This window comes from Antechinus flavipes, chromosome 4 (genome assembly GCF_016432865.1).
Source record: "Antechinus flavipes isolate AdamAnt ecotype Samford, QLD, Australia chromosome 4, AdamAnt_v2, whole genome shotgun sequence".
NCBI classification, from domain to species: domain Eukaryota; kingdom Metazoa; phylum Chordata; class Mammalia; order Dasyuromorphia; family Dasyuridae; genus Antechinus; species Antechinus flavipes.
This window is the reverse complement of record NC_067401.1, coordinates 143,963,062-143,987,993: the sequence shown is the minus strand read 5'-3', so window position 1 is coordinate 143,987,993 and position 24,932 is coordinate 143,963,062. Positions and strand designations below refer to the sequence as shown.

Genomic DNA, 24,932 nt, shown 5'->3' with positions numbered 1-24,932 from the left:
TATTCAATTTATCAATAATGTATATTTTTTCATATCTTCTCTCTCTTTTAGAGACCTTCATATACTAGGTGTCCCAAAAGTCTTAGTATAATACATAGCTATTTTCAAGCTGAAAATTGCACTAAGGCTTTTGGGATGGTCTCTTTATCCATCACAATTACATCTCCTTTAGCACAACTAATTCTCTATATACTCCAATTAAAGAGCTATTCTCATCTTTCTTCTCTTTAATGCTATTTTTATCCCTCTTATTTTATCTTATCCTTGATTGTGATATTTGGTTAAAAGAATTAATCTTTACTTCTTTTAATACTTTTTTGTTGTAATCTTTAGAGATCTTTTTATTGTTTTTTATTTATTGTTCTATTTTTTTTTCTTTAAATGCACTAGAGATGACCATTCTTAGGGGGATTCCATATGAAGTTTTATTTAAATTGATATAACTTTTGACATTTCCACTATGCTTTGTGAAACAATATTGCTTTATAGCTATGTCCATCATTCTTCTCCATGAAATTTTACAAACAGGTGTACTAAAACTAATGTAGTCATGTTTTTTCACTTGGCATGTAAAGTTAAACATTTCATAACTAACATGCTTACTGGGCTTATTTGTTTTCCTCTTGTGGCAATAAATTTAGAATGGTTAAAGTTCTGCCTTTTAATGTCCATCTACACATTTTTATGCCCATTTTCTATTTTTATTATTAACCCTTGTTTAAATAATTCAAAATTGAAATTCAAAATTTCAATTGAATGCTTTATCTTTTTCACTATTATGTTCATGACTGCACATTATTTTATGTATTCTTTATATATCATATCAAACATCATATCCAAAATATTATAACAAAAGATAATGTTGTGTTTTTATATTCTGATCTTTTTCTTGTCAAAGTAGTGGTCTTATTGTTCACAGCTGATCCAGTAATTACTCAACATCAATAATACTTTTTATTCTGTTAAGAAATATTTTATTTCTTTTTGTCTTCACCAATCTCAATAGCTCCAGTTCTTGATATGAATGCAAAAAGCTTCTACATAGTCTAGAAACTTCTAGTATCTTTTCCACTTATTTTTATTACTTATCCTTCATTCTATAATAAGGACATTGCATGAAATCATGTTTCTTGATTTCTTTGTATATGATAAGACCAACTCAACCAACTTTTTGTTTGCCTCTTCAAGCCACTTAAGTATATTACTATAGCTTTCATTTAAGTTGCACACAGTGATTTATAAACTCATTTTATTTTCAAAAACTCCTGGGGTGGGCCAGATTTTATTATCATTTTCATTTCCTAGTGAAGAAACTGTGGTATCAGAGTATAATAGACTTTTCCAGAGTCACACAGCTAGTCAATGCCTGAAACTACATTTGATCTGCTCTTCCTGATTCTATACATAGCATTTATCTGCAGTACTATCGTTGTCTCAAGTACCTTTTACTTTTCAACAACCAAGTTACTATACCAAGCTGATATTTACATTTCAGTCCTTGATTCCCAATCTAGTCCTTTCCATGATACTGCACTTTTTTTTTTGAAGGGAATCCTTTTAACAATAGTTTATGCAAAGTGTAGAGAAACTATGAAATAGTGTGAATTCCCAAATAAAATAAAATAAAATTCCCCATTGCCAATTATTTCTAGATTGGGTAGAGCAGCAGTTTAGACTTGCCTTCCTAGAATCTAATATAGGATAGGGAAATACTATTTACATTTCTGTAGGTAGCAGTGAAACTTAAAAATTTGTGGAGTTTCACCCCATGGTGAATACTCCAATATCACTTTTCCATGTGAAAAACAAACTGAGCAAATTTGCCTCTTTTGCCTGTTTCCTCTCATATGCTTCTAGCTCTTTTGGTTGAGAAGCTCCAGCACTGTGGAATTAAAATTATTTTCCATATGGGACAGTATTAGGTTACTTTTCTGTCACTCCTTAATTATACTCTTCTACCTTCCCTTATCTACTTCCTTTATTTTCTTCTTTTTTCTTGTTACTATTCCTTAGGTTTCCTGGTTGCTAAAGCGGCCTAATCGTCCACTGATTAGTCTTTATGCTTACCCTGAAGTTGAAGAATTCTAGGGAGTAGACCGAGGCATCTTTCTTTAGAGATTATCAGACATTTTCACACAATCAAGCCCAAGTTCCCTCCATAGCCTTAGTGTAATCTAGAATATTTACCATCAATTGACAGGTCTTTCCGGAGATCTTGATATTCATCTTCTGTGAGTATGATCCCCATGTCCTTCATAAAGTCTTTTAGGTTTTGAACATCAATATTTTCTATTTACAAAAGATGAGAATGGTGAAAGATGGGAATGTGAGGAATACATAGTAAGTCCAGAGTGGGAAAGATAAGATTTGAGTCCTATTGTCTCCAAATTCAACAAGGAGAGGAGAGTTATTATTCAAGGTGAGTCTATGTATAAATTATGGAAAGTCACCCAGGCCTTCAGAATTAGTAATTTTCCTTTCTGGTTCATGTCTGGTGAACAGTGGCAAAATAGTGATGGTTTTAAATTATATGGATGTAGTTAATAAGTAGGGTTTGATTATCTTTGTCTTTATCCCAATTGTTTTGATTTTTATGAATGCAATCCCACATTTCATTACTGGTTTGGAGACCTAAAATGAAGTCTGTCTCAATCTTAGGAAAAGTAGAGCTCTCAAATACCTTACATTATACAAAATTTGGGTCTTGCTACAAAAGAACAGAAGAGAATCTATGAAACTTGGAAATGTATTTAAATACAGTGATGACCATTTAATAATTTACCCACAAGAGGTGAAGTTAATTTCATAGTTGTTATCCTGGATTCCTAAGTCTTTCTCCTTAAATACCACACCATATCTAAAAAAATGCCTAGATCTTGGTATTTTTCCCTCTATAAAGTCATTCAAATCCATCCTCTTTTCTCTCTACTCACAAGCCATACCTTAAGTTCAAATCATGGTCCATCTCGCTTTTGAAGAGTTGTTACAATGCCACCTTAATTTGTATCTCCCTGCCTCAGTAGTCCTCTCCCCCTCAAATTCATCTTCCACACAGTTGCCAAAATAGTGTTCTTTGAGTATATATCTATTGGTTGTGTCACTCAGTAAACTCCCTGGTTCTTTATTTCTCCTGGATCAAATACATAAACTCCTTTATCTATGGATTTTAGAACCTGGCCCCAATCTATCTTTCCCTTGCCTAGCTTCTGTCTCTCTATTATCTTACTAGCTGCCCCCCATTCTCTCTTCCTTACTTCCACTTCAGAATCTTTCTTTTTCTTCATGGTAAACCACAATCTCTGCCTTCTATAAGGAGGCTTTCCTGATTCCTTGACTGAAACACTCCCTCCCAAATTATGTTGTACTTATTCTGCACTTATTTATATGTGTACATGTGATCTTTCTCAAGATAAGGCAAACTCCTTGTGAGATGAGACTTTTTCATTGTTTTTGCCTTTGTTTCTCCAATGCCTAGCATAGATCCAATGGTCCCCTAATAAATGCTTGCAAATTGATTATCTGTGAACCTTCAGGTCAGCCAATTATCTTTATGTATATTGTTTAGGAGTCTGCCTGCCAGGGGAAGTAACTTGCCCCACAATCACAGTTAGTAAGTGCCATAGGCAGGATGTAAATATAGGGTCTTCTTGACTCTCTGGCTATATCTCTGATTCATTATGCCATGATTATTCTCATAGGTGTTTCTGAAAAGTATTGAGATGTTGATGTTTACCTGCCTTCTCATTATAACTTACCACTCACCTTTAATAGATTTCACCTTATCCATAACTTCATTGAGGGCAACATTCCCATTAGCTGTAAGAAAAAGCATATGTTAGAGATCTGGGGATGCAGAGTCTCACAAGAATAGTATTATATTAAATGCTTATATTATGAGATAAGCCAGAGGAATTTAACATTTTTTTCTGATCTGTCAATTACCTTGGAATTTTATCCTAATTTCTTTAGATATTAATTTAACATAGCCAGTTAAGAAATGAAGAAAGTTTGCAATCTGTTAATTGATGATAATAAGAGTAATATTAATGGTTTGTATTTACATAAGGATCGAGGGGCTGGTAAGTGCTTTTCAAAGATGACTCATTTTATGTTCACAAGAATCCTGATTGGCAGATATTATTATGATGCCCATTTTATAGATGTGGAGAGAGGTTAAATGATTTGCCTAAGTGACACAGCTAGTTCATGTCTATGGCTCTGACTTCAGGTCTTCCTGACTCTGCATCTAGACCTATACATACTGTACCATAAGGGAACTTCACACAATCATTCAGGGATCTTCTTTTTTCTTTCCTATTGAACATCAGAAGAACTTCTAATAGGACATTTTATTAAGGCATGTGAGATTTGGGGCACAAAAATTGCATTTACATTATATTCTGAAATTAGATAAGTCAGAGTAATTTAACATTTTTCTCTGATCTCAGTCAATTACCTTGGAATTTTATCCTATTTTTTCTAGATGTTAATTTAACATAGCCAGTTAAGAAATGAATAAAGTTCTCAATTTGTAAATTGATGATAATAATAGTAATAGTAATGGTTGGTATTTACATAAGTATTTAGGGATTGCTAAATGCTTTTCAAAGATTGGCTCATTTTATTTTCCTAAGAACCATGAGCCATAGGTGCTGTTATTATGTCCATTTTACTGATGAGGAAGCTGAGGCTCAGAGAGGTTAAATGATTTGCCTCAGGGACACAGCTAGTTCATATCTAAGGCTCTGACCTCAGGTGGTCTTAACTCTCACTAAAGACCTAGTATATTGTACCATTAAGATCCTTTACACAATCATTCAGGGATCTTCTCTTTGCTAACTTCTAATAGGACATTTTATTTAGGCATGTCAGATTTGGGATATTTTGGCAGTAAGATAGAAAGAACTGACTACGTCCTATCTCTTGGCCTCCATTTCCTCCTTTGTAAAATGAAGGGACTACACTAGATCATGTCTGTGTCCCCTCCGAGCCAGGATATTACATCATCCTATGGATTAAGAAACTTCTGTTAAAAAAAATTAACAGGGAAAAGAAGAGCTAGTTTTTTCTTTCAATGTTCTGACCACAATCTTGTATTTGGTTAATATTTTATGTATCTTTGCTTTCTCTAGTTGTTTACATGTAATGTATATGTATGAGGAAACAAATATATAATTTTATCATAAAATATTTTATTATAAACATTATACTATTTTAATAAATATTTTATAAACATTATTATACTATTTTATCATAAAATATTATAAAATATCAGTGAAATGGTTCAGGTGGAAAGAAGTGTGGCTCCTGTCAAAGAATTGTTCCATTTAGGAGGATCATTTTGTTAAAAGCTCAGAAATTGAAGCACTAAACTGGAGAGGAAGTTTTTGCTATTCCAGTCAAATAAGTAATAAAGAACAATTAATTAAGTCTTACAATAGTAATCTTGTGAAAGATTACGCTATTTAAATCAAATACATGATAAAGGACAATTAAGTCTTAAAGTAATAACCCTGTGACATCTTTGCTACAGGAATCATTACCAGGTTTGTACACTCTAAATGTCATCTTCAACTCTTTTCTTATCCCTCTACTCCCCATATCCGGTCAATAGCTAAGATTTGTTGGTTCTCCTTCTATAATGTGCTTGGTTCTCTCAATCTGCACTCACATTTTCCATTTGCATTTGTCAATTTAATTTAGATTTAGTATTCACTTTTATTTTGGGGGGCACATATGACAGTTAAAGGCAGCCTAAGAAATGAGTGGTTTACAAAATGTATTGTTAGAGGAAATATATTGAAAGGTCATGGCTTACTGAAGTACTCAAAATTCATATCCTATTGTCAACTGGTCAGAATAGTGTAGTGCCTCATTAATATGTGCATATACATACACATTTACACAATACATTTATGTGTGTAAACACATACATATTTATTTTATACAGACATATACATACATATATATGTATGTGTATGTGTATGTATCTATATATTTATTGAAATTATGAATTTTGACTGTGTTAGAAGACCTGATAAGTTTTTTTAAATGCACACCAATTTTTATGCAACTTATAACATACATGTCTTCTGTAACTGTGGTGAGATTAAAATTTTTAAACACTTTGATAGTAAATCATCAGTTGCCTCTTTTACAAGACCAATAAGGCTAAGTAATTAAGGGATAACTTTTAGAAAGTTGGATACTAGATGATTTTTTTCTTATTTTAGTCAAAAAATGATGAGAAGATATAGTTAGATATAATTGGGTTATAATTTGCTCAGTCTACTGATACCATTGAAAATATGAATTTTTTGAAATAGTAATAATAGCTGGTATTTACTTAATACTATTAGGTTTGCAATACTGTATATATGTTTTTACACATATATATTATACATATATATTTTCTAATTTGATCCTCAAAACAACCTTATATAGCAGACACTATTACTACCCACATTTTATAGATGAAGGAAGAGAGGTTAAAAAAGATAAATGAGTTGTACAGGATCACATCAATAAGTGTCTAAATCAAGATTTGAACTTAGGTCTTCTTGAGTTCAAGTCCAGTACTAGAACATTTTCTCTGGCTAGTTAGGATTCACTGGTCACCGTAATATTGGGCTTCTCCCATTAAAGATGGCTATTAGGCAGCTCAGGGAAGGACTGTGGTGAAGTCAGGAATCTTCCATTTCTATGTTCTATCTCACTGGCATTTTGGGGAATTCTTGCCTTAAAAGTTCAGTCAGAAATAATATTTCATCATATATTATGATAGGCTTTTTGTATAGGAAATTCTTTTCATATGAACTAAAATCAGATTGTTTTAGAAATTTTCAGACAGGAGGGAAATGTCTTTCCCCAAAGCAAACGGGGCATAAGAAATGCTCACCATCGACTGGCAGATTATTTAATAGTTCTTCCATTTCTTTATCTGTGAGCTGGATCACCATCTTTCCCAGAACTTTATGAAGATTGTCAATGTGAATTTTCCCTCCTTCAGGAACAGAAAAATTAAATAATGTTACCATAAAACATTCATTGAGTCCTTATTATATGTTAGACACTGTAGTAAAACATAGTAATTCAAAGCCAAGTCAAGTCAACAAGCATTTCTTTAAGAGATTCCTGCATACGAGGCAATGTTTTAAAATCCTGGTAATAAAAGAAAAATGAAAAGTACTGCTTCTGCTCTGAAGGAGGTCACAGTCTAATGGGTGAGATAAATAAGAAACATGGAATTGTGCCTAAGACTAACATTATACAAAGCCTACATGTAAACTAAATTATTATATGAATTTCAGAGTTGGATTCTTCATTCCTAATTTAAGGGTGAGATAATACAAATTTCTAAGGCACGTGGAGAGTCATTGGAAGAACTTGGAAGATGTTCTGTTCCTGTGATACTGGTCCAAGACAAATATTTGGAGAGAAACTTCCATAGCACACAATAAGGCACAAATTGATAACAGAAGCTAATCTACATATTTTGCCAAGATCTTTGAAATTTTCTATAGTAACAGAGTCTGGTGAATTGCTTCCTCCAGGGTGATTGTACATAAAGAACTGGAAGTCATGTTAGAGAAACATTGAATCAGTAAATTGAAAGAATAAGAGAATTCACATTAAAATCACTGAAAATAAAAGTTTTCCACTTACCTTTCAGATTCTGTAGAGCATTTATTAAGTCTTTCACAGATTCACTTTCCCATTGGTTGTAAGAGGGGATACAATTTAGGTCACAGAAACTAATAGAGAATTACAATAATAGCACTAAGTTCAATATTTTGTAAACTCAGGCTATAAAAGACTGTCCTATTCCTTCATTGTTCCACCAAATGAGAATGAAGAAACAAAGCTCCCAAGAGGATAAATCCATCCCTTTTATTTACTAAGATTCTTCTGACTCTGTGGTAACACAATTCATTGTAGTGAATGGAAGATTTATTTCAGAGAAAATTTTTAATTTAAACAGATATCAAACAGATATTCCAATAGTTTTACAATCTCTTGAGTACCTTTTTACAGGAAATTATAGATACTACTGTTTTGATAATAGGATTATTTTTTATCATGTGAGTTAGCTTGTTTCTATTATGACCCAATGCTATACTTTCTTAATAAAGAAGTAGTTTTCTTTTTCCTTCTCCACCTCATTTTACAGATGAGGAAACTGAGGCAAAAGGACTTAATTAAATTGCCCAGGGTCACCTATCTAATTGATGTCTAAGGCCAGATTTGAATTAAAAAAGATATGACTTATTGATTCTAGATCTGGCATTCTATCCATTGCATCTTCTAATAAGAACCACTGATTAGCCTTTATGCTTACCCTGAAGTTGAAGAATTCTAGGGAATAGACTGAGGTATGCATTTTTAAAAAATATCAACCATTTTCATACAATCAAGCCCAAGTTCCCCTCATAGCCTTAATTATAATCTGGAATACTTACTATCAATTGGCATGTCTTTCAGGAGATCTTCATATTCATCTTCTGTGAGTATGATCCCCATGTCCTTCAGAAAGTCTTTTAGGTTTTGAGCATCAATATTTTCTATTTGCAAAAGATGAGAAAGGTGAAAGATAGGAATGGGAGGAATATATAGTGACTCCAGAGTGGGAAAGATAAGCATTTTAGTCCTATCGCCTTCAAATTCAACAAGGAGGGGAGAATTATTATTCGAGGTGAGTCTACATATAAATTAGGGAAAGTCATCCAGGCCTTCAGAATTAGAAATTTTCCTTTCCGGTTCATGCAAATACTTGTGGTTGAATAAGCCTATCTTGAGGAATGTGAAATGGTCACCAGACAGTTATCTGATGACCTGTGCCAAATAATGACATTTTAAGTTGCATGGAAGCTAATAAGTAGCATTTGATTATCTTTGCCTTTATCCCAATTGTTTTGATTTTTATAATGTAATCCCATACTTCACCACTGGTTTGGAGGTCTGGAGTGTTGTCTGTCTCAATCTTAGGAAAAGTAGAGCCAGAAAATATTTTATATCATAGGAAATTTGGGACTTGCTACAAAAGAAACAGAAGAGAATCTAGGAAGCTTGCAAGTGTCTTTAAATAGTGATAACCATTTAATAATTTATCTACAACAGGTAGAGTTAATGTCACAGCTGTTATCCTGGACTTTCTGCATACCACACCATATCTAAAAAATAACTGAAACTTGGCATTTTTCCTTCCATAAAATCTTTCAAATCCACCCTCTTTTATCTACTCATACAACCACAATTTAATTTCAAATCATGGTCCATCTTGCTTTTGAAGAGATGTTACAATGGCACCTTAATTGAAGAAATGTTACAATGGCACCCTGCCCCAGTAGTCCTCTCCCCTCCCTCAAATTCTTCTTCCACACAGTTGCCAAAATAGTATTCTTTAAGCATTTATCTACTGATTGTGTCACTCAGTAAACTCTCCTGGTTCCTTATTTCTCCTGGATTAAATACATAAACTCCTGTTTCTCTGGATTTTAGAATCTGCCCCCAATCTCTTTCCTTTGCCTAGCTTCTATTCCTCACACACGGCTTCCATGTCTCTCTATTATCTTACTAGCTGGCCCCCATTTTCTCCCTCCTTACTTCCATCTCAGAATCTTTCTTTTCCTTCATGGTAAACCATAATCTCTGCCTACTATGAGGAAACTTTCTTGATTCCCCCACTGCTAGAGCCCTCCCTCCCAAAATATATTTATTCTGCATTTATTTATATGTTTATTCCAAAAGAAAGCAACTTCCTTGCAAGATGGGACCTCTTCATTGTTTTTGCCTTTGTTTCTCTAGTGCCCAGCACAAATCTAATGGACAATGAATAAATGCTTGCAAGTTGATTTTCTCTGTCAGGGCAGGTAAACAAATTATCCATATATACTGTTAGGTGCCTGCCTACAAGGAAAAGTAACTTGTCCCATAATCACACAGCTAGTAAGTGCCACAGGCAGGAAGTGAATATAGGGTCTTCTTGACTCTCAGGCTATCTCTCTGATCAACTATCCATGTTTTCTCTCATAGGTTTTTCTGAAAAAATATTGAGATGTTGATGTTTATTTGCTTTCTCATTATAACTTCCCACTTACCTTTAATAGATTTCACCTTATCCAGAACTTCATTTAGGGAAACCTTTCCATCAGCTGTAAGATAAGGCACAAGTTAGAGACATGAGGATGCAGAATCTCACAAGAAAAGTATTACATTATATTCTCATATTATGAGATGGAGCCAGAGGAATTTAACACTTTTCTCTGAACTTAGTCAATTACCTTGGTATTTTATAACGTTTTCTCTATAGATTAATTTATAATAAGCAACTAAGAAATGAAAAGGCTTTCCATCTGTAAATTGATTATAATAATAGTAATACTGATAGCATTTACATAAGGCTTTAAGAGTTGCACAGTGCTTTACATATATTAATTTATTTTATACTCACAAGAACTCTATGAGGTAGGTGCTAGATGAGGAAACTATGGCTCAGAGTGATTAAATGACTTGCCTGGGTTACACAACTAGTTCAGATCTAAGCCTTTGGCTTTAGAGCTTCCTAACTGACTCTAACCTTATCTCCTGTCCCATGTAGCTACATCACGCAGTCATTCAAGAAGCTGTCCTTCTCTTTTCTACTCAGCATCAGAAGAACTTGTATTGTGATCAGATAATATATTTTCGTATATCAGATTCAAGACCTTTTAGGAATAAGATTGAAAGGACTGTCCCTTTCCTATCTTTTGGCCTCAACTTCCTCTTCTGTAAAATGAAGGAACTACTCTATGTGATTTGTATCATGTCCCTTCCTCACATGAACGCACAATATGACCCTGTATACTATGTAACTCATTCAAAATTTTTTTTGACAACACAAGGAAGAGACAAGGTAGTTTTTCTTTCAAATGTTTTGACCACAATTTTGTTTGTGTTTAGTATTTTATGTATTTTTGCAAATTTGATTTGCTTGTCTAATTCATTAAGTGTAAGATATATTGTCTATCAGGAAACAAATGTGTAACTTCATTATAAAATGTTATATTTAAATAGAATTAAATTATTCAGGTGGAAAATGGCATTAATCTCTTTAGAAGAAACATTTCTGTTAGCAGGCTAACTTTGTTAAAACTCCCAGAAGTTGAACTACTTTTTAAGAACCAGCTAACTCTAAGTAAAATGTATGATAAATTGCATTTAAATATCTTTTAAAATGTAAAAATTACATTACATAAATGATCTCACTTAAGTTTCACTAGAACCTATGAGGTTCAGCACTACAGGAACCATTCCTGGGTATGTATCTTCAATTATCAACTTCAACTATTCTCTTTTCCCTCTTCTTCACATTTAATCATTTGCCAAGACTTGTTGATTCTTCCTCTTCAATCTATTTTTTTTTAATCTCTCTATCCACATTATGCATCTTAAAGATCAAGTTAATTTATATATAGTATTCATTTTTGGGTTTTGGCTAGAAAAAACTGTCAATGACAACTTAAAAAATGAAAAGAGAGATTCCAAAATGTATTGGTGGAGGGAATACTCACATTTAATGAGGTTATAGATTTTTAAAATCACATTCCTGGACAACTGGTAAGAAGGGTTTAGAGCTGAGGACCTCAGTTCCTTCCCCTTTGAGATCATGGATCTAGACCCAGTTAGAGACTGTTTAACCTTGTCAAATGCCTGACTTTTTTTTTTTTTTTTTTTTGCTGAGGCAATTGGGGTTAAGTGACTTGCCCAAGGTCACACAGTCAGGAAGTGTTAAGTGCCTGAGACCAGATTTGAATTCAGGTCCTCCTAACTTCAGGACTGATGCTCTATCCACTGCATCACCTAGCTGCCCCATGCCTGCCATTTTTGAAGTATCTTAACATGTCTTTCATTACCATGGTGACATAGATTTTTAAAAGCTATGATAGCAAGTCATCATTGGTCTTTTACACAAAATCAAGAAGACTACTAAATAGATAAGGGATCATCTTTAGAGATTGCATTACATGATGATTTCTTTTTGGCCAAAGAAAAATGAAAGGATATATTTATTTGTACATAGGTTATAGTCTGCTCAGGCTACATGGATATTTTGAAACAATAATAATAGCTGGCATTTACACAGTACTTTTGTGTTTATAATACAAAAATATGTGTATACTTGTATCCATCCCTAACCATGTATATATATGTGTGTGTGTGTATTTTCTCATATGTTTCTCACAACAACCTTAAATAATAGATACTATTACTATCACTACATTTTGCAGAAGAGAAAAGAGAACCTAAATAAAGGAGGACAAGTGATTTGTCCAAGATCATACCAGTAAGTTCTAGGGCAATATTTGGATTCAAATCATCTTAACTCTATGTCCATCACTAGAGCATGCCATTTGGCTGGTTAGGATTCCTTGATGACAGATACATTTGGCTTTTCTCTTTAAAAAGGGCTATTTAGCTGTTCAGGTAGGGCCTGCCGTAAAGAGTGAGGAATCTTTCATTCCTTTGTTATACTAAGTGTTAGTCTGGGAAATCTTTGACTTGAAGATTCAATTAAGAGATAATATTTCATCATACTTTATGATTTAGGTTTTGATATCTTTTTATGTGTTCCAAATAAGGATCCTTTTTCAGATAGGAAGGAAAAGTATCCCTAAAAATATACAAGGGCATAAGAAATGCTCACCATCAACTGGCAGATGACTCAATAGCTCCTCACTTTCTTTGTCTGTGAGCTTGATTCCCAGGTTTTCCAGAATGTTATCCAGGTTGTTAATATCAACATCCCCTCCTTAATAAAAAAGAAAAAATCTAAGATATAATCAAGTAATCCTTTTTAAGTACTTAATATGTATTAAATAGTTTTTTAAATCTAGAGATACAAAGGCAAGTCAAATCAACAAGTAACAGGTGTTTACTATATTCTAGGCATGGTGCTTAAGTGCTAGGAATAAAAAGAAAACCAAAATTACTGTTCATGTCCTGGGGAAATCCAGTCTAATGGGAGAAACAAATAAGATAGATATGGAATTGTGTCAGACAGATAAATTGTAGAAAGACTACTTACATGGGATTACAGAACTGTATTCATCATTTGTAGTTAGAGGTGAGATAATAAAATATCAGTTCATATACATAGGTTTATATATATGGATATGCATATATACATACCCCTCACATATCTATCTACATTATTCTATTTTTTTCCAAATGCTTTCCAAACTCATTTTGAAAGGCATAGTGACAATCTTTAAGGACATACATAGTCAGTGAGAGTGTGGTCCAAGAGAAACCTCCATAGCACAGAGTAGGGAGGAAGTTGGTCAAGGTTGATGCATTCTGGCAAAGTAGACAGCTAATCTACATACTTTTGGTTAAGTGCTTTGAAGTTTTCTACACTAACAGAATCTGGTGAATTGTCTCTTCCAGGGTTGTTGTCCTAGAGGTCATGATGCAGAAATGGTGAATCAGTAAATTGGAAGGATAAGAGAATTCATGTTATTATTACTAAAAAGAAGAAATCCTGTACAGCTTTCATTAAGTCTTTCAAAATTCACCTTTCCCTCAGCTATAAGACAAAGTACAATTCAGATCACAGAAGAAGTAACAGAGAATTAATAGTACGAAGCTCATTATTTTGTAAAAATTGTTTTAAAATTATCCTATTCTTTCCTTGCTTCACCAAATAATGATGAAAAAAACCAGAAAATTCTCAAAGGGATGAACCAATCTCTTTCATTAACCAAGATTCTTCTGACTCTGGTAGCACAATCCATTATACTGAATGGAGGATTTATTGTAGGAAAAAGTTTTGTTTCTAAGAGGTAGTATTTCACAAGTTCTTGGCTCTATCTAATACCTTTTAATTTTGTAATTAAAAAAATTTAAATTTATGATTTATTTTTAATAGAAGCATTTTAAAAAGGAAATAGTTGTCATACTGATTTGGAAACAAGCTTTTTTGGTTTATGAAACTATAAATTTCTATTATGTATAAGTGGTTTTAAAAAGCATATGATAAGTCTATCCAGGTAATTCCAACATTGTGCTCCTCTGTAACTTTTTTGCACTCCTTTTCTGTATATTTTATAACATTTTTATTGATGCTATTTTCATTCTTTTTATTTTGTATCATTTATTACCAATTCTTTTTTCTCCCCCACAATTGCTATCCCTTTGCCCTCAAAAACTACCTTAGCTTATAGCAAATAAAATTATAGTCATGGAAAACATATCTACATAATGTCCATGAAAATGTAGGTTTTGTTCCATACTTCTACTTTATAACTCCTCTGGTAAAAATGAGAATTATGATTCATTAACAATCTTCTGAAGTCAGAGTTGTCAATCTTGAAATCTTTCTAAGGTGCTTTCATTTATGATATAATCATTATATAATTTTTTTCTTAGTTATGCTCATGGTTCACTAAGCTTTAGTACATAAAAGTCTTCACATGTTTCTCTGACACTGTTTCATTTGTTGTTTCTTATGGTACAATGATATTCTATTAAATTCATGTAAGATAATGTCCTTAGTCATTACCCAGTTGATTTTTTTGTTCTTTTCAGTTGTGTCTGATTCTTTGTGATCCCATATAGGTTTTTCTTAGCTAAGAGATTAGAGTGATTTGCCATTGCCTTTTCCAGCTCATTTATAGACAGTTTTCTGAAGCTGAGTTAAGTGATTTGCTTAGGGCCACACAATTGGTAAGTGTCTGAAGTCTAATTTAAACTCAGATCTTCCTAATTCTAGGGCTGGGATTCTCCATTGTGCCACCTAGCTATACATACCCTGTAAGTTTCCATTCCTTTTCTATATCAAAAAATCCTGCTATAAATTTTAAAGTTTATACCTATGTGTCCTTTATCTCTCTTTGGTCGTTTAAGGAAATAAAATCAAGTAGCTACATAAATCAATCAAGGGGTATGAAAAGTTTACTATTGCTTTCCAGAATGGTTGGACCAATTCACAGCTTCATCCATATTGCATTGACATAACTATCTTCTCAGGTCTCTGCAGATTTTCTGACTACATACATTAATTTTGCTAATATTGTCATTTTTTATTTTATTGACATGGTTCAAATATGAGCAATTGATACTTTACCCCTTACTTAAATATATCTTTATTTCTACAAATTGTGTTTTTGTAGTTTTGTTCATATAATTGTCTCTCTTGGTAGCTGGACCCTTACATATTTTACAATTCTTTAATCATTTTTTAATGGAATATCTATTTCTATCTCTTTTTGCTCTGTTTTATTGGTAACATACAGAAAATTAGAAAATTTGTATAGTTATATATTGTTCTATTTTGCTGAAGTTGTTTCAGTTAATCTTTAGTTAAATCTTTAGGGGTCTCTAAATATAGTATGTCATATGTAAAAATTGATGACTTTGTTTCTCTTCTGCCTGTACTTCTTGCTTCAATTTATTGTTTTTATTACAATAGCTTGAAATTCTTCGAATTATAGAAGTGACAATGTATATTCCTTACTTTCTTTACCCTGATCTTATTGGGAGAGATCATCTTTTTCTCAGAAAAGGACAATCCTATTTTGAATCAAATATAACTTTCCAACAAAAAACTTCCCAAGTGATTTTCCCTAGATCATAAGATGTTTAGATATATTTAAATGGACGGATCTGTTTGGGAATTCTCTGCAAAGATGCAGGTGGGCAGAGTACTAAACTTGAAGTATGAGATTTGAGTTTAAATTATGTCTCATATAATTACTGACTGTGTGACTTTAGGCAAATTACTTAACCTTCCTTGGGTCTTAGATTCTTATAAAAGAGGAAGATGGACCTAATGACCTCTATAATCCCTTTTAGCTCTAAATATATTAATTACTCATCCATGCCTGAATATTTTGTGGGACTTTTGTCCAGTTCCTTCCAGAAGTTTGCCATGGAGCTACCACCAAACTTTTTGGGAGCTTTCTTTGCTCTTTATTAACAGAGGGAGAAGAATAACAATGGAGTACTCTGTTTATCCATTTGTTAACCCTTTATTCTTGCCTTATTTTAGGCATAACCTATGCCTAACCATATTTTATGCCTCTCCTTCAAAAAACGGTTATTTGTTGGTTATTTGTTGTAACTTGCACCTCTCTATTCTTTTGTGTGTGACAGTCATTTTCGATATCTTTGGAAAATGTTATATGCCATATTTTGCTAGAAGTACCCCTAGTAGAATATTGGTATTAAAAAATGAACCTTTGCTTTCATAAGAAACTGGGTATAATTAATGGAGTTTTATATTTACCAAAAACAACCTAACTTATTCTTGTACTCTTCAACTTTGGAAAGAAGTGGTCTATCTTTATTCTTTCTCCCAGATATGTAAACTCAGGGGCAACTCTAGAAATTTATGACATAAAGGTATGTCATGATTTCTGTGACAGATATTTTTCCTTTTTAAAAAATTTTATTAAAGCTTTTTATTAACAAAATATATGAATGGGTAATTTTTCAACATTGACCCTTGCAAAACTTTCTGTTCCAAATTTTTCCCTTCTTTCCTGTACTTCCTTCCCCTAGATGGCAGGTAGTTAAAATATATATTAAATTCAATATACATACACACACATTTATACAGTTATCTTACTGTACAAGAAAATTGGGTCAAAAAGGAAAAAAAAACCTGAGAAAGAAAGCAAAATGCAAACAAACATCAGCAGAAAGAGTGAAAATGATATGTTGTGGTCTATATTCAGTTCCCACAGTCCTCTCTCTGGGTGTATATGACTCTTTTCATCACTGAACAATTGGAACTGGCTTGAATCATCTCATTGTTGGAGAGAGCCATATATGATGAACATTTTTGATTTACTTGACCTTCCTTGTATGGATGGTTTGCATAAACTCCTGAGTGGTTATAGAGCTCTTCTAGGAGGCTATGTAATATTCAAGTTTTTGATTCAACCAGTAAAATGAATTCCCAGAGAGGATCATCTGGAGGATTTAATTATCCAACAAGATATCTATGGATTCTCCTTCATCACAATAGTAAATATTTTTGTCAGCATATACATCCTTATTTTATGCCTCATCTTATGGTTGTGATCAGTATTTCATTGAACATTGTTATTACTATTGCTATATTTTTTAAAGAATCTAAATGGATTTGTACATATGGATAGGAAATACCCTCATGGAAAAGGCAACTCTTTCCTTGTGGGAAAAGTGATCAAGAAAACATCAGCAGTCATTGACCTATATGCTTATCTTTCCACCAATAAAAAATCTCAATGAGTCATCTATGCACAAATTGAAAAAATTCTTGTTCAAAGTTTTAGTAGAGATATTCAACAATAGACAATATCTTTGTCATATTGTAGTTGATTTAAAGATGTAGAAAATATAAAATCCCATTTGTACCTTTTGTTTCCCAATTATGAAAAAAGTATTTGATTCAGAAGAGCAAAAGATGTTTTTTTGGTCACTTATTTGTTAATATTAATTTTGTTAATAAGATCTAAGTTTTTTCCTCTCCTTTCAGACACCTTCATATACTAGGTACCCCAAAAGTATTAATATAGTTTATAGCCATTCAAACTGAAAATTTCACTAAAAATTTTGGGGTAGCCTCTTTATCCATTCACAATTGTCTCCTTTAGAACAAATATACACTATCTATATGCTTGATCCAATTGCGCCACTTTTCTCATATTTGTTTTCTCTAATGCCATTTCTATCCCTCCTCTATAAGTTTATCATGGATGTGATGTTTGGTTACAAGTATTCTCTCTCTACTGCAATTGAGAGTCTGTTATAGTAATCACTAGAGATCTTTTCATTTTTTAAAAAATTTATTGTCCTATATTCACCCTTAAATGAATTGAAGATTACCATGCCTAGTGGAATTCTTTACAAAGTTATTTTTAAAAGTTTTTTAATCTTCCACAGTTTCTTTATGCTTTATAAGACAATATTGCTTAGAACAATGTTTATTATCCTTCTTCATTAAATTTAAAAACAAGTTTACTAATTAAAACTAGTATTGGTATATTTCTTTGTTTGGCATGTAAGACAAACATTTCCAGATTAAAATTTTCCTCTCGTGGCAACAGATTTAGAGGGCTTAAGTTCTGTCTTTCAGTGTCCATCCTTATCCCTTTTTGATGTCCATTTTCCATTTTTGTTGTTAGTTACTTGATTAAATAATATAAGACTGAATTGTTTCAACTCTTTGTCATCTCTTTCTTACTATTTACATCATTTTACCTATTTAGACATATTCTGATTGTTTTCTTGAAAAGTTAGTGGTCTGTTGTTCTCAACTGATCCAGTGATTACTCTTACATAAATGATAAGTTATTACCTCTTTGACATAATTTATTTCTCTTTCTTCCTTCCTTCCTTCCTTCCTTCCTTCCTTCCTTCTTCCTTCCTTCCTTCCTTCCTTCCTTCCTTCCTTCCTTCCTTCTTCCTTCCTTCCTTCTTTCCTTCCTTCCTTCCTTCCTTCCTTTTTTCTTCCTTCCTTCCTTCCCTCTTCTCTTCTTTCTTTGTTTCTTTGTCTTTCTTTCTTTTTGCAATGCTATTTGGTGTTTATCAACTCTAGCAATTACCAATTCTTTTTTTTTTGATGTAGCTATTCCTTATATAAATGTTTGATACTTCTTTATAGTCCACAAATCTTTGGTATCTCTTTTTCCTTTATCCTGAATATTTATCATTAGTTCTACTATATGGGATGCCCAAATATTGTTTCTTGTTGCCTTTGGGTGTATGATAGGACTACTTCTTCATCTATTTCTAGCTATTTAACTATGACTATAGCTTTCATTCAGTTGCACTTCCTTATTTCTTCTGATTCCATCAATGCTGAGATGATTTTGTTCTTTTAGCCCTGCATCTACTTTTTGGTCATTGGGCAAGACTCTCAGAATTAAATTTGACTTTTGGTATTCTGAAGTTTACAATATGTCAGCTATGTTATTCATAACAATTTCTGTCCTCTCTTCTAACATTCTGCCAATGTCTCCACAGATAGAAATGAAGAAGGAAGCATGGGACTGAAAAATCACTATATATATTTTCTTGTTATATGAGTTTCTATGGCCTTTAAAAAAATTCACCAAATGACTGGCTTACAAATTATCTATGCTTATTAGGATTGGCCCTAAAAAAGAAGGCCATTTTTTAAAGCTTTCCTCGTAGACTTATTTTTTTCAATTGCTAAAAACATAGTAACGAGACACTATTGGGGATCATGGGCACTGATTATCTATATAAATCTAGGGAAACACAGGAAGAAAAGAACATGGAAACCCATGTTTTTGCCTCTTTTTTTTTTTTTTTTTTCTGAGTCTAGCAGAACACTGGGAGCAGAGATTGTTATCTTCATTTTTTTTATCCTCACCACTTAGTATAATGCCTATCACATAGTGGGAGCTTAAGAAATGCTTGTTGACTTAACAGTAATAGATTAATTGAAGAGAGTTTAAATAATAAACCCAGAGTCATAAAGCTATTAAGTGTCTGAGGCAGGATTTCAATCAGGCTTTCATGACTCCTCATCTTAACAGTCTATCCACTATGCCCCCTAGCGGCCTTTAATTAAATTTGGCAGCTGACTAACTAACTCATTTGTGGTATATAAATGCAATAGAACATTATTGTACTTTAAGAAACAATATGCAGATTTTACATGGGAAGACATATGAAGTGATGCAAAGAGAAGGCAGGATCAAGAGAATAATACATAGTGACCACAATAATTTAAATAATAACACTAAAAAACAGACAAAATTTGATGGACATTTCAATACTGGAGAATTGATAAGGAGACATACCTTCCTTTTTTTTTTTTTTTTTTTTTTTTTTCAGTAGAGAATTGATGACTGGAGGTGAAATGTGGCATACACTGTCAGACACAGTTTTTTACTTAATTGTTTTTCTTTGTTACAAGAAGTTGAGAGATTAAAGTATATAAAAATAAAAACCCAAAATGGCCTTTTTTAAAAAAAAAATAACAATCTAGAGCATCAGAATTCTCCATTTTACTTGTTTTTTTCATAATAAAGTCTTACCTTGTAAAGCTTTCACTTCATTTATCAGTGTACTCAGATCAGTCTTCCCATGATCTATATAAGATAAGGACATGTTTAAATACATGTGAGAATTGATGGTAGAAAAAATGGCATGAAATTCTGAGATTATGAAACCAAAGACAATAACAATAATTCAGTAATTTCAACATGAACCATAGACTTTTATTTTATTTTCTTTCTTGATGGGTATGTAGACAACTTTTATTACTATTGGTACATTCATTCCTTTAATGTGGTTTCTCATGTTCTTTCCTATATGATCTTAAATCTCCACAGTAAAAAAGAAACATATTATGGGAACAAAATCCGCATTCATATTAGCACATCTTCCATAATATCAGTCAAAGGTATTTATGGAAAGAAAAGAGTCCCAGAAACATTGTTCTGTTGTTACAGCAGGGAAAGAAAAAGCTACCATGTTCTTGCTCATCAAAATTTCAGGAACAAATGCACATGTTTTTGTTTTTGTTGTTTGTTGTTGTTTTGTTTTTTGCTTCATAATTCCTTTATTTTAAAACAAATCACATTTGACTGCAATATCAGCCAATAAACAATTTATGTTATTATTGCATATTGTGCAATTGACAATAGAACAATTATGAGGTAATTTACAAAATCATATATCCTATTTATTATGCTTCTATACCCGGAAAAGAGACATAAAGGGAAACATAAATATATGTTTCTGGTCATTAATGTTGCTAAATCTAGGGAGAGTGGTATCTCTAATTCTTTATTTTGACTAGGCCACATGATCATTAGTAGATTTTGGGGGTGGGAGTAGAAGTGGGCAGTTGTTTTGTTTCTGTCAAGGCGAGGTGCAGATGTTGGTAAAATGGACAAATTTTTGGATTCACTGGGGAAGTAACTGTGGTAAGCCAATCAGTGGTTTAAAAAAAGTCACTCAGAAGTACTTACCTACATCTTCTTCATTAGATTTCAAATGCTACTGAAATTTTTTTTTTTATTAAATAGAGAACTTAAAACCAAACAGATATGTAGATACATGGAAATACAAATTTATTAAAGGTAAGCTACCTCTGGGCAAAATTGCATTAAAAGACATTTGAATAGAATAATGGGAGTGAGGCTCAGGATCAAGTTATACTATATACTATTTACCCAGTTCTGTATTTTATAGCCAGCCTTTGTGATTTTTTTACAGACCATCAGCTCTGGAAAGTACTTATTTCCTAAATTTCTGAGGGTCCTCAGTTCCCTTTAAAGGCTTGGTTCAGGTCCTGAACAAACTGGCACAGATGATTGTTGAACCACTGCCCTTAACATCATATCACATCATGGGAGAAGTATCATAAGATTATAGAAGAGCAAATATCCTGATTTTCAAAGAAACGAATAGAATAGTCTACCAACTATAGGCCAGGGTATAGATTTTAATTCCTGGAAAGAAAGACAACAATAATAAAAGAGCCTTGGTAAACATTTAGAAAGGGAAGCAATAGATTTTAGACTGAGATTTTTTATTTAATGTGTGGCCCATACAAGAATTTTTTTACTTGAATATACATTTTTGTTTTATTTAAATAGTATTTTATTTTTCCAAATAATGCAAAGATAGTTTTCAACATTCACCATTGCAAAACCTTATATTCCAAATTTTTCTTCCTCTCTTTCCCCTCCGATTCTCCAAGACAGTAAGCAATCCATTAATAGTTTAAGCATGTGCAATTCTTCTAAACACATTTTTATATTCATCATGCAGTGCAAAAAAATTAGATCAAAAAGAAAAAACCAAGCAAAAAACAGTAACAAAGGTGAAAATACTAAGTTTTGATCCACATTCAGTCTCCTTAGTTTTCTCTCTGGATGTGGACACCATCTCTATCACTATCACAAGTCTATTGGAATTTCCTTGAATGACCTCATTTTTGAGAAGAGCTAAATTCATCATAGTGGATCGTCACATAATCTTGTTACTGTGTACAGTATCCTTTTGGTTTTGCTCATCATAAGTTAGCATCAGTTCATGTAAATCTTTTCAGGCTTTTCTGAAATCAGCCTGCTCATTATTTTTTATAGAACAATAATATTCCATAACATTCATATACCATAACTTATTCAGCCATTCTCCAATTGATGGGCATCCACTCAGTTTCTAGTTCTTTGCCACTACAAAAGGGTTGCTACAAAAACTTTTTGCACATGTGGGCCCTTTTTCTTTTTTTATGATCTTTTTGGGATACAGACCCAGTAGAGATACTGCTGTATCAAAAGGGGTAGGTACAGTTTTATAGTCCTTTGGGTATAGTTCCAAAATGCTCTAATGCATTATTGGAGGAATTGTGAACTGATTCAACAGTGGAATCTAACACCACTGTTATACCAAGTATACCAAGATATACCAAGATATATACCAAGATATATATACCAAGATAAGGTATAGGTATACCAAGGTGTTGATCGATGCCTAGTTTCTGCCATATTGTTTTCCAGTTTCCCCAGAAAATTTTAAAATTGTTATCCCAGAAGTTGGAGTCTTTGTGTTATCTGATTCTTATTTTTGGATTTCTCAGTCATTATTTCATCTGGTACACTGTTTCATCATTTCTAGAGGTGTGTGTGTGGTGTGTGTGTGTGTGTGTGTGTGTGTGTGTGTGTGAGAGAGAGAGAGAAAGAGAGAGAGAGAGAGAGAGACAGAGACACAGAGAGAGAGACAGAGAGACACACAGAGAGAGACAGAGAGAGACAGAAAGAGACAGACAGAGACAATAGAGACAGACAGAGACAGAGAGAGACAATAGAGACAGAAAGAGAGAGATAGACTGACAGGGAGGGGGAGAGAGAGAGAGAGAGAGACAGAGAGACAGAGAGAGAGAGAGACAATAGAGACAGACAGAAAGAGATAGACAGAGACAGAGAGAGACAATAGCGACAGAAAGAGAGAGATAGACTGACAGGGAGGGGGAGAGAAAGAGAGAGAGAGAGAGAGACAGAGACAGAGAGAGACAGAGACAGAGAGAGAGACAATAGAGACAGAAAGAGAGAGATAGACTGACAGGGGGAGAGAGAGAGACAGACAGACAGACAGAGGGTGTTTATCTAGTGTTATCAAATACTAGATTCCTATAGTTATTGACTATTGGAAGCAGCAGCTTATAAAGAGAATACAGTTTCATTAAGAAACAGTCATGTCAGATTAAACTTGTTTACTTTTTTCACAATATTAGAAGAATGTTATAGATATACTACAGAACATTTAGAAGGAAAAAAAGAAAGAGATGAAGAGTTTAGGAAATAAGTCACAAGCTTTGGCATAAAGATATGATGAGAAATTTCAATTATTGAGATATCTTCTGAAGGCCTCTCACTGCTTGTAATGTTCTCTCTGATCTACCCTCTAAGTTTTCACTCATTGGTTGGTTTTCCCAGGGAATGACTACTGCAGCATTAAGGAACTCTGTGGGTGTATATTGCAAAATCATAGTTTAGAGTTTCTATTTAAGATAGGTTAAAAGGTTATAGAGGAACCCTAAATCTCTCTCTTTCCCTTCCTTCCTCCCTCCCTTTATTTCTCTCTGTCTTTCTCTCTCTCTCCCTTTCTCCTTCCCTCTCTCCTTCATTCCCTTCTTCCCTCACTCTGTCTCTGTTTCTCTTTCTCTCTCTCTCTCTCTCCATCTTTCTGTTTCTCTCTTTCTATCTCTCTGTCTGTCTCTCTCTCTCTGAGTCTCTACGTCTCTCTGTCTCTCTCCATGTCTCTGTCTCTGTGTCTCCTTGTCTCTGTCTCTGTATCTCTCCATGCCTCTGTCTTTGTGTGTCTCTCTCTTTTTCTTTCTCTCTCCCTCCATTCTCTCCCTTCTCTCCCTCTTTCCCTCCCCCTTCTTCCCTTATTCTCTGTCTCTCTGTCTATGTTTCTGTCTCTGTCTCTTTCTCTCTCTCTCTCTCTCCCTTCTTCTTCCTCCCGTCCCCCCACATACACATACTCACAAACACAGAGGCCTGTAGGAATGAAGAAACAAAGTGTACCAGATCAAATAATGACTAAGAAATCAAAAAATAAATATAGGTAAGCTTGCGATATATTGATTGATTGAAAGAGACCTTTCCTGATCCTTTTAGTTAGCATTTTCTGTTTTGGTCTTATATCCTTAGTACCCAACACTGTTCTTTGCAAACAGTAGATGTTTAATAAATGTTTTTTGAATTCCATTCAATTGACTATGGAAACAAATCCACAATGATGAAATTGCTTGGTTTTAAACTAAGGGAGGCATGATTCACATAATAATGCATATCTAAAGACAAGCTGGCATATATTGACCTTGAAACCTATTATTAGTGAGATCTTAGCTCTTCTACTTCCTACAAATGTGTGCTTAGGCCTCTCTGGACCTTAGTCTTTTAATCAGATTACCTCTAAATTAACTAATTAATTTAGTTAACTAAAAACTAATTAGATCACCTCTAAAATCCCTTCTGGTTCTGGATCTATAATCCTAGCATCCTAAGAGACTCCAGCAAGGACATTATCTGGAACATCTGCCTTTTAAAAATTCTTTTCAATTCAATAATCATGTATTATATATCCAAGACTGTGCAAAATAGAATCTAGAAAAACAGCTAAATTAATGTGTCCTAACACTGCATCACTAATGACTCTTCCTCCTCGATGAATCTGTTCATCCTGATGATTCTGAATCCCATTTTATTATCCATTCTTCTTCTTCTCCACAAGAATAGCATGAGATATTTAAAGAGAAGTTTCGCCAAATCTTAGTTGACTCTCTATAGCATCCCCCTGATCTATTAGTTAAGTAGTTCAATCAAAAGAAGAAATGAGATTTAGTTCTAGAGTCTTTAAGTCTTTCAAATACATTTTTCTTTACTATGATGTAGTTTAGAAATTGTTCTCCTGCTCTG

General features: G+C 33.2%; 2 protein-coding genes across 3 annotated transcripts in view; both read right to left on the bottom strand.

Annotated features, from left to right (window-relative positions):
- The window catches only part of LOC127561365 (uncharacterized), a 55,224-nt gene that overhangs the window by 11,326 nt on the left and 18,966 nt on the right, over window positions 1–24,932 (bottom strand). The window contains exons 6-12 of the mRNA XM_051996634.1: window positions 20,034–20,087; window positions 12,683–12,787; window positions 10,098–10,151; window positions 8,460–8,561; window positions 6,899–7,003; window positions 3,763–3,816; window positions 2,188–2,289 (exon numbers count right to left, since the gene is read on the bottom strand). Coding sequence (XP_051852594.1) covers window positions 2,188–2,289; window positions 3,763–3,816; window positions 6,899–7,003; window positions 8,460–8,561; window positions 10,098–10,151; window positions 12,683–12,787; window positions 20,034–20,087 — 576 coding nt within the window. The remainder of the gene's footprint in view (window positions 1–2,187; window positions 2,290–3,762; window positions 3,817–6,898; window positions 7,004–8,459; window positions 8,562–10,097; window positions 10,152–12,682; window positions 12,788–20,033; window positions 20,088–24,932) is intronic.
- EFCAB3 (EF-hand calcium binding domain 3) overlaps window positions 1–24,932 on the bottom strand; it is a 169,587-nt gene that overhangs the window by 128,515 nt on the left and 16,140 nt on the right. The window lies entirely within an intron of this gene.